Source organism: Pelophylax lessonae, assembly GCF_965119305.1.
Source record: "Pelophylax lessonae genome assembly, chromosome: 3".
Lineage (NCBI taxonomy): Eukaryota > Metazoa > Chordata > Amphibia > Anura > Ranidae > Pelophylax > Pelophylax lessonae.
Window position 1 is genome coordinate 250,462,953 of NC_138770.1, and position 16,596 is coordinate 250,479,548.

The 16,596-nt window shown below is 43.1% G+C and overlaps 1 protein-coding gene across 1 annotated transcript in view; it reads right to left on the minus strand.

Moving 5' to 3' along the window:
- Nucleotides 1–16,596, minus strand: part of IFT80 (intraflagellar transport 80) — a 337,369-nt gene that overhangs the window by 118,495 nt on the left and 202,278 nt on the right. The window contains exon 10 of the mRNA XM_082249425.1: nt 7,559–7,677. Within this exon, the coding sequence (XP_082105551.1) occupies nt 7,559–7,677 (119 nt within the window). The remainder of the gene's footprint in view (nt 1–7,558; nt 7,678–16,596) is intronic.

The following is a 16,596-nucleotide window of genomic DNA, read 5'->3' on the forward strand; positions in this document are numbered from 1 at the left end:
ATGAAATTCCCCCCCCCAAAAAATGTAAAAATCAAAATTTTTTAACATTTTAGGCCAATTTGTTTTCTGCTACATATGTTTGGTAAAAAAAAATAGCAAAAAGCGTATTTTGATTGTTTGGGCAAAAGTTATTGCGTTTACTAACTAAGGGAAAGATCGGACCCTTGACTGACATTTTTGACACTTTTGGGGGTACCAGTGACATTACTACAGTAATCAGTGTTATAAATATACACTGTTACTGTAAAAATGACACTGGGAGGGAAGGGGTTAACTTTATTGGAGAGGGAGGGGTTAAGTGTGTCCCTAGGGGCGTGATTCTTACTGTGATTGGATGTGGCTGTGTGTGTAACAGCACAGATCAACGGTCCTACATAGCAGGACCGTATGATCTGTGCTTTTACACAGGGAAGAATGACAGGCGGCTTTGTTTACATTAGCCGCCTGCCTTTCTCCCTCTCCACCCGACGATCGCGAGTGACCGGCGGACATCGGGTCCGCCAGTCACACGCGCAGGCTTCCTAGTGAACGAGCGGGGGCGGGAGCGCGCCTCCGGGGGCGCTCGCTCGCCCCCTATTGGCTCCCAGGCTAGTGACGTACCGGTACGGCACTTTGCCTGGGAGGGGCTGACCGCCACCGTATATAGTCGGGCGGCGGTCGGCAAGTGGTTAAACAAAAAACCCAAAAAAACGAAAGAAAAGAAAAAATTATATATATATATATATATATATATATATATATATATATATATATATATATACATACACGCACACACTACACTACAGTTTTTGATGCATTGGCTTTATTTTGTTTTTAGGCTTTTTTACCTGGTCATATTGCAGATTAACACATTTCCTGTTATGGCTTTATATTATAAGACCTTTAGCAACGTTTTGTTACCCTACCTGACTAAATATGCCAATTCGATTGTTCCAAAGGACTGCACCCCGAAACTCTCTGTGCTCATATTACGCTCATCCCCAAACCGGGTAAGGACCCTACTTGCTGTGGTAGCTACCACCCAATTTCCCTATTAAATCTCAATGTCAAATTATATTCAAAAGTTTTAGCTACTAGGCTCTTAGGTTTCCTTCCGAAGTGGGTCTCAGGGATCAAACTGGTTTTATCTCTGGTAGTGAAGCCACAGATAATTCTCTGCACTCCTTCTATTGTGCATTTTGTTCGAAGGTTCTCCTAGCCCACCCTTTTTTGTCAACTGACACCGAGAAGGCGTTTGATAGGGTGGACCGGGACAACCTTCTGACGACACTCTGTCATTTTGGAGTGGGTCCCAAAATGCACAATCGAATATTATCTCTCTATTTTTAGCCCACAGCTAAAATACGAATTAATGGCCTTCTGAGTGATTCCTTTTTTCTGCACAATGGAACAAGGCAGGGTTGTCCGTTATCCCCCTTATTGTTTGCAATAGCCTTAGAACCATTTTTGGCTACAGTGAGAAATAATTGTGACATAAAGGGGGAGACGATAGGTGCGGTTACCCATAAATATGCTGCATACGCAGATGACATCTTGTTTTTTATTCAATGTCCACGCATATCTTTACCTAATTTACTGGAGACCTTTCGTTTGTTTCAAAGTTTGTCTAATTTTAAAATAAGCTTAACGAAATATGAAATTTTGAATATTAATGTTCCACAAGCGGATGCTAATTCTTAGAAGCCCCTGTTCCCCTTTGCATGGCAATCCACCAAGCTTAAGTATTTAGGTATTTATTTAACTCCCCGCCTTTTGTCCCTTTTTCAACATAACTTTTTTCCCCTATTAAACATTATTAAAACCGACCTTCATAGATGGTCTTCCCTCTTTCATTCATGGTTGGGAAAAATTGTCATTAAAATAAATATATTACCACGTGTTTTGTTTTTTTCTCCAAATGATCCCTTTAGGGGTGCCTATTGGCTTTTTTTCAAAGTTAGAGACTATGATCTTCCATTATGTCTGGGGAGAGAGACACCCAAGAATTTTGAGGTCAACTCTATCCTGACCGAGCCGTTCTGGGGGTCTCTCTCTTCCAGACATTAAAATTTATTATCACGCTATTGTCCTGAGCTGGATAGCGGATTGGAAATATGCACAGAATACAAAATTATAGGTACAAATAGAGTCTTGTATGTGTAAAGCTGATCTCTCGGTTATCCCTTAGCTACCTAGAGCTTCTAGAAGCCTAGCCCCCTTTTCTTCACCTTTAACTAGTTCCACGTTAGCCATATGGGACATGCTACATAAAAGATTCTCCTGGTCGTATAACTCGCCACTGATGCCTTTACTTAACCACTTCCGGACTGCTCACGTTGCTGCTACTGCAGCAAGGTGGCAGCCCTGGGTCTGGCGACATAGACCTACGTCGCCAGATTTCTCCCCCTTAGGATTGCTATCATCGAAGGAAAAATGAATGCCCAAGTTTATCAAGACATTTTGCAGGAGAACTTAAGGCCATCTGTCTACCAGCTGAAGCTCAACAGAAGATGGGTGTTGCAACAGGACAATGACCCAAAGCATAGAAGTAAATCAACAACAGAATGGCTTAAACAGAAGAAAATATGCCTTCTGAAGTGGCCCAGTCAGAGTCCTGACCTCAACCCGATTGAGATGCTGTGGCATGACCTCAAGAAAGCGATTCACACCAGACATCCGAAGAATATTGCTGAACTGAAACAGTTCTGTAAAGAGGAATGGTCAAGAATTACTCCTGACCGTTGTGCACGTCTGATCTGCAACTACAAGAAACGTTTGGTTGAAGTTATTGCTGCCAAAGGAGGTTCAACCAGTTATTAAATCCAAGGATTCACATACTTTTTCCACCTGCACTGTGAATGTTTACATGGTGTGTTCAATAAAAACATGGCAACATTTCATTCTTTGTGTGTTATTAGTTTAAGCAGACTGTGGTTGTCTATTGTTGTGACTTAGATGATGATCAGATCACATTTTATGACCAATTTGTGCAGAAATCCATATCATTCCAAAGGGTTCACATACTTTTTCTTGCAGCTGTATACTGGTAGGTTTATTGGTTCCTGTCCAAATTGGCCCTAGTATGCGTGTAGTGTATCTATAAGCTCTATAGGGCAGGAACTGATGTGAATATAGATTACGTGCTTGTAACCTGTGAGAGTTTTATATATGACTGTAATAATACTCTACAGAAGGAGTCATGGTTGTCACGCAGGCTGGATTTCAGACATGTTCATCTCCTTAAAAAGGGAAATAGGGGGATTACTAATTTACAGTAGGAAGATAACATGGTTTGTACTTTTGTTGGAGATCATAGGACGTGAAAATTATGGGGCACTACTTTTCCTGCAAGATTGACTGGTATGCTTTATATTTACTGAAAATGTGGTCAGCCCGCAAAAACAAAAATGAATGCAGCCACCACATTCTAAGGCCACATTCTCACTGGGGATTTAGGTTAGTGTGCATGGCAGTGACAGAAACCTTCTGATTCTTGATTCTTGCTGCTGCTGTGAGCGACTAAGTGTGGCCTGGGCCCCCTTTTACTTTGGTGACTGTCTTGTCTATATTCCCCTTGTACACGTTCCTGGGAACAAGGCTCATCAGTAGTGGGTGCTGCAGAGACTACCAGCTTCTTACTGGAAAATCACAGGTAAATGCACATATTCGCCAGCACCCCAAGGGTCCTCAAATGGCATCCAAAGGATCTTATTGCAGAAAGATCTACAAAAAATAAAGGAACAGAGCGCACACCGCCCTAGTGTAACACCATTTATTTGAAGTTAATAGAAGCCATAAAAACAGGTACACACAAACAGATAGGAAGTCATGCATGGAAATAAATATCCCCCGATGATGTTTACAGGGCTCTCTCCTCCTAGCCTCGGCGGCTCAGCTGTTCGTCCTGCACTAGTCAGTGAGTATCGTACGGCTAAGCCAACCGCCTCGGATTACTCAAGGAGACTCGATGTGGTGAGCCTGCGCACGGTCCAGCCGCCGCACACCCTCCAAGAGCCGGATGCTATAGCCGCTCAGAGAAACTGACAATGCGGTTAAGCAGAGGGAGACTCCACGATCGGGACCCAGAGCATGACTTGCATGGGGTTGCTAAGGACAACGTTTCGGAGGCGTAGCCTCCTTCTTCAGATCTCAACACCCCAGAGATCCTTTGCCCTCATTTATATAACAATATAGCGGCTCCTCCCCTCACTATTTCTTAAAGGGACATGACAATAGAGAGCCTGTAATCAGGGGCAATAATATCCAAACATTCATATATATCCATGAATTGTACATATCTAATAAAAATATATAAAAGTGAATAAGTTCATAATACAATAAAAACTTTAAAAAACTTAAAAAAAAAATGTTTTATATATATATATATATATATATATATATATATACATAATATACATATATAAACCTACATGACACTGTGGAGACTAGACTAACAAAACAAGATAAACACCATATATGTGCGCATATGTATCTCAAAATATTCCTGTATACTGATACTGGGTGCGTATAAAGGAACACACATGCCAACATATATGTACACTGACATAGAAGACCATAAGAGATGAGGAAGATGTAAATATATGCTGACAACATGTAAAATATATAGACTGGTACATACATAAAAACAAAGTTTTAAATCAAAGTGCCAACCTCCAATTCCTCATTCAAGCCATCGGGGGACATAGAGTTAAGCGTAAATATCCAATACGTTTCGCGCATACATAGACGCGAAAATCTTTCACCTTCTGATAATGTCATAGGGATGGCTTCAATACCAAATAACTCTAACCCCTCAGTGCTGCCCCCATGTACTTGGCAAAAATGGCGGGGAACACTATGTTTGTCTTTCTTTTGTTCGATAAACCGGCGATGTTCACCAAATCTGGTTCTCATAGCCCTCACCGTTCTGCCCACGTAGAATAATCCACATGGGCACCGCAGACCATATACAATAAATTGTGTGCCGCAGCAGACAAACTGTTGAATATTAAATGTCCGCCCATCTTTTCCAACAAAGTGCTTTTTCCCATGGTGCATGAAATTACAGGCCATGCACCTTTTGAGTTTACATCTATAGGAGCCCACCATATTTAGGAATAACGGGATGTTATTTACTGACCGTTGTTTCTTGTTTTTAATTTGACTAGGTTCCACAATATTCCGGACACTTCTAGCCCATTTAAAAACGATCTTAGGTTTAGTAGGAAGTACTCTACATAGGGTGGAGTCTTGCATAAGGATGGGCCAATGTTTTTTAATGGCCCTTTTGACAGCCCAATGTTGATTGGTAAACTTGGTAATAAAGAGGGTATTAGAGAGTTCCTCACTTTTACCTTCAATCCTTCTACTCTCGCCACCCATAGTATACCTATCAATGGCCTCATCAATGTGCTCCTCACGGTACCCTTTTTCTAGAAATCTTCTCTTTAATATATCAGCCTGCACCAGGTACTCTGAGACTTCTGTACAATTCCTACACAACCTACAAAATTGGCTGTGGGGTATATTCTCCTTCCACTTAGGTAAATGGCAACTTGTACGATGTAAGTATGAGTTGCCTGCAGTCTCCTTAAAATGCGTCCTAGAGGTGATGTTTCCATCAGCATCCCAGGATAGCTCTAAATCCAGAAATACCAAAGTTAGCGCATCGACTACATGTGTGAAGCTGATACCATAGGGATTGGAATTGCAGTAGGCCACAAATTCAGAAACTGAATTGAGGTCACCATCCCATATGATAATCACATCGTCGATGTAGCGCCCATAATAAACAAGATGCTTGGCAAATGGGTTCCGGGTCCAAATATGATTTTTTTCCCAGAAACCCATAAACAAGTTAGCATAGCTCGGCGCAAAATGTGCACCCATAGCTGTGCCAGCAACTTGTCTATAAAATGAGCCATCAAACTGGAAGTAGTTTCTTTCAAGCGCAAATTTAGTGCACGAGCATATAAATTCAGACTGAAGCGGGTGCATGTATTCTGCCTCAGAAAGAAAATACTCCACTGCTCTTAACCCACCCTCATGCGGAATAGATGTGTAGAGAGAACACACATCTAGGGATAACCACAGATAGTTGGCTTCCCATTTATATTTACCAAGGTGTCCAAAACCTGGGAGGAATCCCTAATGTAGGCCGGCAGGGACGTCACCAATGGTTGTAAGAATATATCTACATATTGGGATATTTTGCTGGTGATGCCTTCCATACCAGCCACAATAGGTCTCCCAGGTGGACACCTGGGGTCCTTGTGGACCTTAGGGATGTGGTAAAAATATTTTTTGTACAGCTGCTTTGCCTCATATCCCATGGAGGGTTAGGAGAGCTGCCACGCTTCATTCATGTGTTTCACCACAGGCCATATTACAAGATTCTCCAGCTTGAGAATCAATCTCCAGGATCTGCGCAGGGACTGGTAATGTGTGTTTTCTCTGTGCTTATTGCAGAAAGATCACATCACAAGAGAAAGTGCAATGTTTCGGAGCCTCGCAGGACCCCTTCGTCATTATGGTAAATGGTCAGCGTCAGCTGCAGCTATTGGCGGCAGCTGTCAACACAGCACTGCACCTCAAGTAAGCACTGGCTGTGTGGACAGCTGCAGATAGCTGTGGCCGCTGGCAACCTGACATTATAATGAACGACATCAATGGCTGCACCTAGCCGCTCACAACATCAGATTCAGAAAATTCCTGCTGCTGAAATTCGCACTGGCCTTAATCGCTGGATGCAGCCTAAGGACTGGTAAACTGCAATGTATTTTTTTATATTTATTCTTGGGTTTAGAAATCAGTTCAATGAAGTAATGGAACATACAACACAGTCGTATACAACGAAAAAACACAACCATTCATAATGGTCCAAAGACCTCAAAAATTAAGGAAGTCTATAAAACTGGTTTTGGCAATAACTTGGCACCCCTATTGCTATTTTGCTACCTGGAGGGAAAAAAATGGGAATATTGCCAAGAGAATTTTTCAATAAGCACAACTGTCAAAAACAGTTTTTCAGTAAAAAAATAAAATAAAAATAAACTTTTTATAAACATGCAATGTTAACAAATCCTGTTAATACATATTTTACATGAAAATTAGCATTTTGAATATATGTGGCTTATTTGGTACAGACTTCATAAAGTGTCATAAAAAAAATAAACATTTGACAGTACAGCCTTAAAAAAAGTAACTTTTTTTGTTTTCTGCAGCTGTTCACAAATCTGGAATTCCCTTCTATCTAATAGGGGCCTAGATCATGAACTCACAACAATGGAGCTAGGGGCCAGCCTTTCACTTTGTAAGCTAGATGACCAGACTTAAAACAGAGAGCTACGAAAACAATTACTTGAAAGGTTTTTCTTGGCGTTAGTCCAGATGTTTTAATTCTTCTTCTTCTCTTAGAGGCAGAGTGGATTAGCAACAACAGTACCACCTGCTTCCTATGACAGTATTTCAACAAAGGATGCGAGTTTGGTATGGCATTGGCTTAAAAGACCTTTGTCCTACACATGATTGAAAAGCAATGAATCAGAGGAAACCGTTCACAGACAGACAACCTACTTACCTAAAAACATAACACTGGAGAGAAGTGGAAACCACTAGATGTCCATATTTCAGCGTTGCCTTAATGACTCTGTCACGGAACTCCAACAAATCTACAGCATCATTAATTACATTGCGAACCTAGAAATACAAATTCTATGTTGTCACAACCCAACTGGCCCATTTCCCCATAATTTGTAATCGCTATACTTTAAACAGTGGAATGAAAAGACTGGATCAGCTTATGACTGGCTAAGCATACTTTATTCTGTATAGGCAAAGTTTTATACATCGGAATCTTCTTATACTTGGTATGTCCTGTTGCCATGCCAATGTTAATTAGGGTTAAATTGATCTAAACCTAGTTGCTAAAATCTAATATAAAAACAATTTTCCACTTATTAGTAAAACTCATTTCTTGGAGTACAAACAAGGAAATAACCCTCTGTGGAAGAATTTCTTTGATACAATTCAATAATTTGATCAAGCTTACTTTTATGCCACATTGGGTCTACATAGATATTCCTTGACCTCATATATTCAATTCCTATTTGCATTACATCCCTTAGGCTTTGTCCATGCAGCATCCCTCTCATTGATACTGCCTTTTGGGTTTGGACACTGGCCGACCTTTTGTGTCAAACGTCGGGTGTACCTTTTGTCCCTGCTGACAGGTTCCTCCTTGGCTCTTCGTGAGGGTTATGCAACAAGATCTTTTAGGTCATCTTTGGTTGTGCGTGCACTTTTTGCATACAGTGCATGAGGTCAGTCTCCTCCAGATTGATTCATCTTTATTGTTATTGCAAACTATGTATGAAATGTATTAAACTCACTGCTTTATATGTATACTTACAGAATATGCTATAATCACCTGTGCCCTTGAAGAAGATTGAACTATCCTCCTGTTATTCGAAATGCGTCGGGCCTTGCCAACCACCTACCCTTAGAGGTTGGGTTACATCTGATTGTTGCCTTTATAAGTAACAGTATACTGTAAGCGCGTTTACTGTCACAATCGCATTATTTTTAATGCACTACATTTTACGTGTCATTTTCATTTTGCGTGTTAAATAAAATTTATACTTTTTAGCCAATTGAGACTATATCAGATATTGCTATACAGAGCCCTTAAAGTCCCACAGAGGGTTTTTTTCCTTGTTCCTTTCCATATTATGAGGATGTAGGCTCAGCAGTTCAGGTTCTTACCTCTGGCTTCCTATTATTCATTTCTTGGAGTACAGTACAAGACATAGGATTTTTATTCTTTAGCCATGGAACATCCAAACGCAGTATAACTGAGGAGCTGACAATACAGCATACAAATACCAACAGGCTCATGTAACAAGGGGCCAAGAAGGGTTTAGAAAGCAGCTTGTAGCATCTTACACCCAAAACTTGCACCATAGAAGGACCAAATATCCACATTGTGAAAATGAAACAAGTGGACAGAAACCAAGGTGGTTTCCCTTGCAAATCTGTGAAACAGATACCTAATGCTGCAGAAGCCCATGAAGCACTAGAGTAGGCATTACTAAATGGCAGACTGCGGTCTAGATCCGAACCAAGCTACTGCTCCACCTGGACCAGCGGTCACGTCATTTAGGAGCCGCTTCTTTAATCCTGGCCTCCGCAGCTGCAGTTCCCAAGGTAGAGAGGAGAGCAGGAGGCAGGATAGCAATGAATGAGCAAGAGAACATGGCTGTGAAGGGGTGTGTGTGTGTCGGGGGGGTGATTTGAAAGGAGGGGAGATGTGAGGGGGGTAGAGCGTGTATGTGTGTGTGTGTGTGTGTGTGTGGGGGGGTGTTGTGAAAGAGGAGCAGTGCTGTGTGGGTGGAGGGTGATGTGAAGGGGGGGCAAGTGATGTAGTGGGGAGATGTGATGTAAAATGGGGCAGTGCTGTGGGGGATAATGTAAAGGGGGGGCAAGTGCTGTGGAGGGGTGGAAAACTGTAAAGGGTGACAAGTGCTGTGGGGGAGGGAGATGTCACAGGGGAACATATGGCAGGGGGGTGGAGATATGTGCAACATCCTGCACAAATGCCCTAACTAGGGATTAGAGGTCAGCGGTCTCTGACACAGAAAGGCCAAGTCCAATTGTCCCCTTAATGGTATTCAAGGCTAGGTCTTGATCTAGACCAGTGGTTCTCAACTCCGGTCCTCGGGACCCACCAACAGGCCAGGTTTGCAAGATAACTAAATTACATCACAGGTGATCTCATTTGCTGCTCAGTGATTGTGGTATTCTAGTCTGCATCCCCCAAGGTAATACTTAAAATCTGGCCTGTTAGTGGGTCCCGAGGACCGGAATTGAGAACCACTGATCTAGACCAGCCTGAAAGAAAGACCAGATGCATCCCATAGAGTACTTTCTAGGATAAAATTTCATGATTCCGCACCAAGCAAAATTGCTTTCAAAGTGTGATGAAAAACTTTGTGAAATATCAACTTTCTAACCTTCAAAAGGGTAGGGATGACCGAATCTGATAGGTCCTTGTACTTTAGCACCTGGGCTTCAACAGCCAAGCTGGTAAAGCCAGTGACCAAGAAGCAGGATGGAGGACCTGAACTTGGGCAGAAGGTCCAGGTAATCTAGAAGGGCCCCCGGGAGAGTCTGCTAGGAGTATGGATACGTCTAAGTACCAAGTCCTCCTGGGCGAGTTTAACGCAATGAAAATAACTTGAATGCCCTCCATCACACTCCTACAAAGCAGTCTAGGGAGAAGATAGAGAAGAGGAGGGGCATAAATCAGGTAAAACTGATCCTGTGGAGTCACCAGAATCTCCACTGCAAAAGCCTGAGGGTCCCTGGACCTGTCCAGAGTGTTGTTAAATCTGGATGCCAAAAGATCCACGTCCGGCACCCTCCCCCCATTCTAAAGCAAAGGACTTTAAACACCACTTCATGGTGAGCTCATTCCCCCAGAACCAGATGTGATGACTGAGAAAGTCTGCCTGGCAAATGGCCACACCTGGTATGTGGATGGCACACAGGGCTGAAATGACAGTTTCACCTAAGAGAGGATCAAGGATGCTTCCCTTTGTACGGTGCAACTTATGGTGCCTCCCTTATGGCTAATCTAGGCCATGGCTGTGACAATGTCTGACTGGATCCTTGTTGGGTGGTTTTACATCTGAGGGGTCCAGCATTAAAGGAACAACCAAATCACCCCAAGTTACAGGATATTTATAAGAATACAGGCTTCCTTCGACATTCAAGGCCCCTACACTAAAATGGCATGCAGAACTCCTCCCCAACCCTACAGGCTGGCATGTGTCATGAGAACTTTCCACATCTTTGGGGGAAAGGATTTCCCCAAAAGCAGTGCCATGTTGAAAATCCACCACTCCAAAGAAAGTCTGACCTTGAACGTCAGGCACATGGGGCAACCCAAGGACTAAGTTTATTTGTCCTGTGCTGACAGAATGTGGAGTTGCAACACACTGGAATGAAATTGAACATGCAGCACTGCCTTGAAATAGACTACCATCAGGCTTAAGACCTTCATGCAGGTATGAATATAGGGTCCACCCTGACACTGAAGGGCCCAGGCATGAGAGCAGAGGAACAAAAATTTGTCCTAGGGTAGGAAGATATCCAATGTGAGGCTCAGGTACTCCAATAAAAAGAAAATTAAAAATAATAATATATACATATATTTGCAGGCGAAAAGATGTGCATTTATTTCCATAATTATCCTTTATATAGGAGCCTTTGAGTCTTACCCCCTCACCCTAGGTTCACATCTATGCGGCTGCGGTTGATGCGTTTTTCCGGTACATGTTGTGTTTTTAAACCCACATTTTGATGCATTTTTGCATGCAGTTTTCATGCATTTAGCTTTTTTTTTATGCTTTATTAAACTGTGAACAGCTGGTTGTTAACGAGCAGGCCAGAAAGCCAGTCACTGCTTCCTTAACAACTGATGAGATGAAACACGCTGACAGCTGAAAGTAAATATGGGATTTTTGACTTACCGTAAAATCCATTTTTCTGATGTTCATTGACGGACACAGCTCCTGATTCTTCTTAACCATTGGGTTATACTGACCCCTACAGGAGTAGGACACAAGGCAGGAAAAAACTTGACTACGCCTATGGGCAGTCCCAGGGGGTAAACACTCACTCAGGTATACACTCACTCAGCTATAGGATCTCAGTTTTGTTACAAGCAGTGTCAGAAGAAAGCCAGCTCCACAGAGGGGTGGGTGCTGTTTCCGTCAATGAACATCAGAGAAATGGATTTTATGGTAAGTCAAAAATCGAATTTTCTCTTTCGTTCATTGACAGACACAGCTCCCGATTCTTCTTAACCATTGGGATGTCCCAAAGCAGTGTTAAACAAGAGGAGTGGTAAAACAGCATAGAAAAATTTCCAAGGCTAACCATAGCCAACCAGGTAATATGGAACTCAACCAAAACAACTGAAGCTCACCTGAAAAAAACAATACACCCTCAAAGAGGACCAGGTCCTCTAAACAGGAGCCTGCAAAACTTGTGGCCAAAATAACACATCCATTTTATAAAACTTTATAAAAGTGAGCAAAGATGACCAGATGGCCGCCTTGCAAACCTGCATCACTGATGTCTGAAGACGGAAGGCCCAGGAGACACTAAGCGCCCGAGTAGAGTGTGCCCTAACAGGGAAAGGAGGAACCTGACCCCTAACTGAATAGGCCTGAATCACGGTCTAGAAAAACAGAAAAAACACAGCGCTCGCAAATATATTATAAAGTGCATACAATATTCAAATTGATAATAAAAGTCCATAATTTTAAAAAAGTCCAAATTTCATGTACAAAAAAGTGCAAAGTAAAGCCTTGGGTGTAACTTAAAAGTGAAGTGTTAATAGTGCTGAATTATTTGTGCAAAATAAAGGTGCTCCTGTGAAAGTGCTCAAGTGCTCCAAAAATAATTACTGGTGCCAGGTGACTTGATCCCCTTCAGAGACCCCACTCACCAGAATGGATGGACCTTTATCAGGGGTCAGAGAATGCTTATGGTCAAAGAGCTCCTCCAAACTGTCTCCCTGGTTAGTTAAAGCACATAGCGTGGCAGATCCTCTCCTTGATGTAAAGTGCAATATGCTGGGATGTTTAACCTTTTCAGTGAAATGGCCCTGGGCAGCTCCAAAAAATTAAGGAATTCACATTGTGAAGCCCGTTTAGATAACTTTATTTCCCACATCAAAAGAAATAAACTCACAATATGCAGTACTTGTAAAAGGCCTGAAATTGCAGATGTTGCTTAGCAGAGATGGTTCCGGGAACGCCGCAGCCGAGTGCGTTCCACGGAGGACCAGGAATTGACATCAGAAAGTGCCCCACTGGAAGTACGTCGACGTGTTTCACCCTCCCACTTGGGCGTTACATCTTTGATAACGCACAAGTAGGAGGGCGAAACGCGTCGACGTTACTTCCGGTGTGGCACTTTCTGACGTCAATTCCTGGTCCTCCGATAACGCCCAAGTGGTAGGGTGAAACGCGTCAATGTACTTCCGGTGCCAGTCTGATCATTCGGAGTTCCAGTACATTGATCGCCAGTTGTGCCAAGGACACCTCCCCACCTGGACAGGCTGACATCCATGGTGCCAACCACCCAGTACAGGGGGAGAACGATTTCCCTGTCAAAGTACTGGAGAATTAAGCTACCTCTAGAGACTGTGGAGTCTTGTTCTATTTCACCAGAACTCTTTTTGCAGAGATCTCATGTGGAACTGTGCAAACGGAACCGCCTCGAAGGTAGACACCATCAGGCCCAGCACCCACATGCAAGCCTGAAGGGATGACCATCTGCAGGACAACAGAAGTCGAATTGCCGTCTGCAAGGAAGACTCCTGCAATTTCTGGAGTTTTTCCAGAGGAAGCAACACTCTGGCTGAGGCCAAATCCACCCAGATAGTCTAGTTTTGTGGACGGAACCAGAGTATACTTCTGAAGGTTCAGAACCAAACCAAACTCCCTTTAGAGATCACAGAGTAATCTCCCAGGTGTCCATCAGAGCAGTCGGAGACTCTGCTTGCAGAAGAAGATCATCCAGGTACCCCAGTACCGCGATCCCCCACTGATGCAACATTGCTAGCACAAGGGCCAACACTTTGTAAAGACCCAAGGAGTGGAGGCAAGACTAAAAGGTAAAACGCCACAAACTGATAGTGCTCCTCGCCCACAGCAAAGCGGAGGAAGCGCTGGTGACATATTGGAATGTGAAGGTAGGCGTCCTTGAAGTCAATAGAAGCGAGAAAACCCCCCAGATGTAGGGACCCTACTACCATGCAAATGAACTCCATTCAGATCTTCTGTACCTGCACAAAGCAGTTTAGCGCCTTGAGGTTCAGAATTGGATGTACCTTGCCTTCCTTCCAGGGAACTGCACACAGGTATGAGTAAAACCCCTGAAAACATTCCAAAGCCGGAACCATCACCCCATGAAGTAACAAGTCTTGCACTGCCCAAAAGTGACCCCATAAGAGATCTGGGGACAAGTGCAGGTTGGAAGGGAAGAACCTTTCCGGAGGAGAAGACCGAAACTCGATCTTGTAGACGGACCGAATACTTCATGGACCCATTTGACCTGTACCAGAGAAGTCCACGGATCCGGAAATCAGTGAAGACGTCCCCCCACCCCAGATAAGGGTGAGGGCACCCCTTTATGCAGAGGAAGCCTTGCCCGCAGGTCTGGAAGTGCCCCTTCTGGCTTGCAAGACCAGGTATTCTTGGAACCTCCAGGGGAAGGCCCTGAAGGACTTTTATCCCTTGAGGGACAAAAAAAAGCCTCTCATGAGCTGAGAAGTATAGCCCACATCTACGTCAGGAAAAGCGAACACCCCTGCCACAGTGGAGGACCTGTGGTGCCAAAAGGGACCAGCGCCTCCGAAACAGCATCTCCACCATGTTTAAAATTTCACGCTCTGACACAATCAGTGCATCCACCAGTGCCTTTTCATGCACAGCTAGAGGAGAAGAGGAAACATCTTCACTGTCTGAGCACCCAGGGTGCCCCATCCGGATGTGGGCGGCTGTGGCCAGGAGGAACGCTACCACTCAGGCTGAGGCCAGGTCATTATGTGCCCTCGCGAGACGTTTAACTCGCAGGCCACCCCCGGTCCAGTGGGGCTATGTCGCGGCTGACCTAGCGTGGAGCTAAGGTCTGCGCGTGTTCGCTTGCCAGACTGGCGGGACCCTCTGGATCTAGATTATCCAGTCCGTCGCCAAGTCCGGCAGTTTATAGTAGATTCTCACAGGAACAAAATAACAAAGATAGGAAAAAAAAACATTTAAAAGGAAAAAAGTGGCCAGGACCAGAGATCCCAGCAAGGAACTAGGTCCTTACTCCTCTCTAGGCAGAATAAAACTGAGTGCCCATAGCTCAGTGTGGGTGTATACCCCCTGGGATTGCCCATAGGTGTAGTCAAGCTTTTTCCTGCCTTGTGTCCTAATCCTGTAGGGGGCAGTATAACCCAATGGTGAAGAAGAATCAGGAGCAGTGTCTGTCAATGAACAAAAGAGAAAAGGGAAATGCCAGCAATAAAAATGGTCTAATGTGGATTTTAAGGGAAACCCCGTGTCAAAATGATAAAAAAAAAAATGGCATGGGGTTCCCGCCAAAATCTATACCGGACCCTTATCCAAGCATGCAGCCCAGCAGGTCAGAAAAGGGAGAGGATGAGTGAGCGCACCCCCTGGACCATAGCAGGCAATTAACATGGGGGGCATCGTCAATCACGACGCCCCGCCTCTGACCCAAAAAAAGACAAAAAAAGAAAAAAGGTCCACTCCTGCCGAAGGCTTCCGCTGTCTGCCAGCTTTACCATCTGCCAGCTCCGCCATCTAACAGTTCCTAAATATGCTGGTCCGACGACTTCATAAGAGGGGAAGGACCACCCTGTGATGTCAGCAGGTGATTCCGCCCCTTAGTTATTTAAGAACTGGCAGACAGCGAGAGCTGACCTTTTTTTTTTTTGGATCAGCGGTGGCAGCAGGCATAGTATTGGGGAACATTGCTTTTTATTTTTGTTTTTTTAACCACTTCCATGCAGAGCAGTTACACCCCTTTCCTGCCCAGACTAATTTTCAGCTTTCGGCGCTCTCACACTTTGAATGATAATTACTCAGTCATGCAACGCTGTACCCAATCAAATTTTTTACCATTTTTTCACACAAATGGAGCTTTCTTTTGGTTGTATTTATTCACCACTGGGTTTTTTTATTTTTTGCGATGTAAGTGAAAAAAAAGCGAAATTTTTTTTTAAAAAAAAAAAACACATTTTGTTTTAGTTTCTATTATAAGATTTTGCAAATAAGTAATTTTTTTTTAATAAATTTGGGCCAAAATGTATACTTCTATATATCTTTGGTAAAAATAACCCAAACTAGTGGTTATTATTTAGTCTGTGTGAAAGTTATAGAGTCTACAAGCTATGGTGCCAGTCATTGAAAATTGATCACACCTGATGTACCGACGGCCTATCTCATTTCTTGAGGCCCTGAAATGTCAGGACAGTACAAATACCCCCCAAATTACCCCTTTTTGGAAAGTAGACATTCCAGGGTATTTAGTAAGAGGCATGGTGAGTTTTCTGAAGTTGTAATTTTTTCCCACAATTCTTGGGAAAATGAAGAAATAATTTTCTTTTTTTTTTTTACACAAAATTGATATAATTACAAGTTATTTCTCACACACAGTATATGCATACTTGCAATTACACCCCAAAACACATTCTGCTACTCCTCCAGAGTATGGCGAGACTTTTACACAGCCCAACATGCAGGGAGCACCTTCAGGTGTTCTAGGAGCATAAATTACACATATAATTTCCTAACAACCTATCACACTTTTGAAGGCCCTGGAACACCAGGACAATGCAATTACCCACAAAATGACCCCATTTTGGAAAGCAAACACCCCAATGTATATTCTATGAGGCATAATGAGTCTTTTGAACATGTCATTTTTTTCCACAAGTTTTTGGAAAATGTGGAAAGAAAATGAAAACGCATTTTTTTTTTACACAAAGTTGTCAATTTATAGGATATTTCTAACACATAGCATGTACATAGCAAA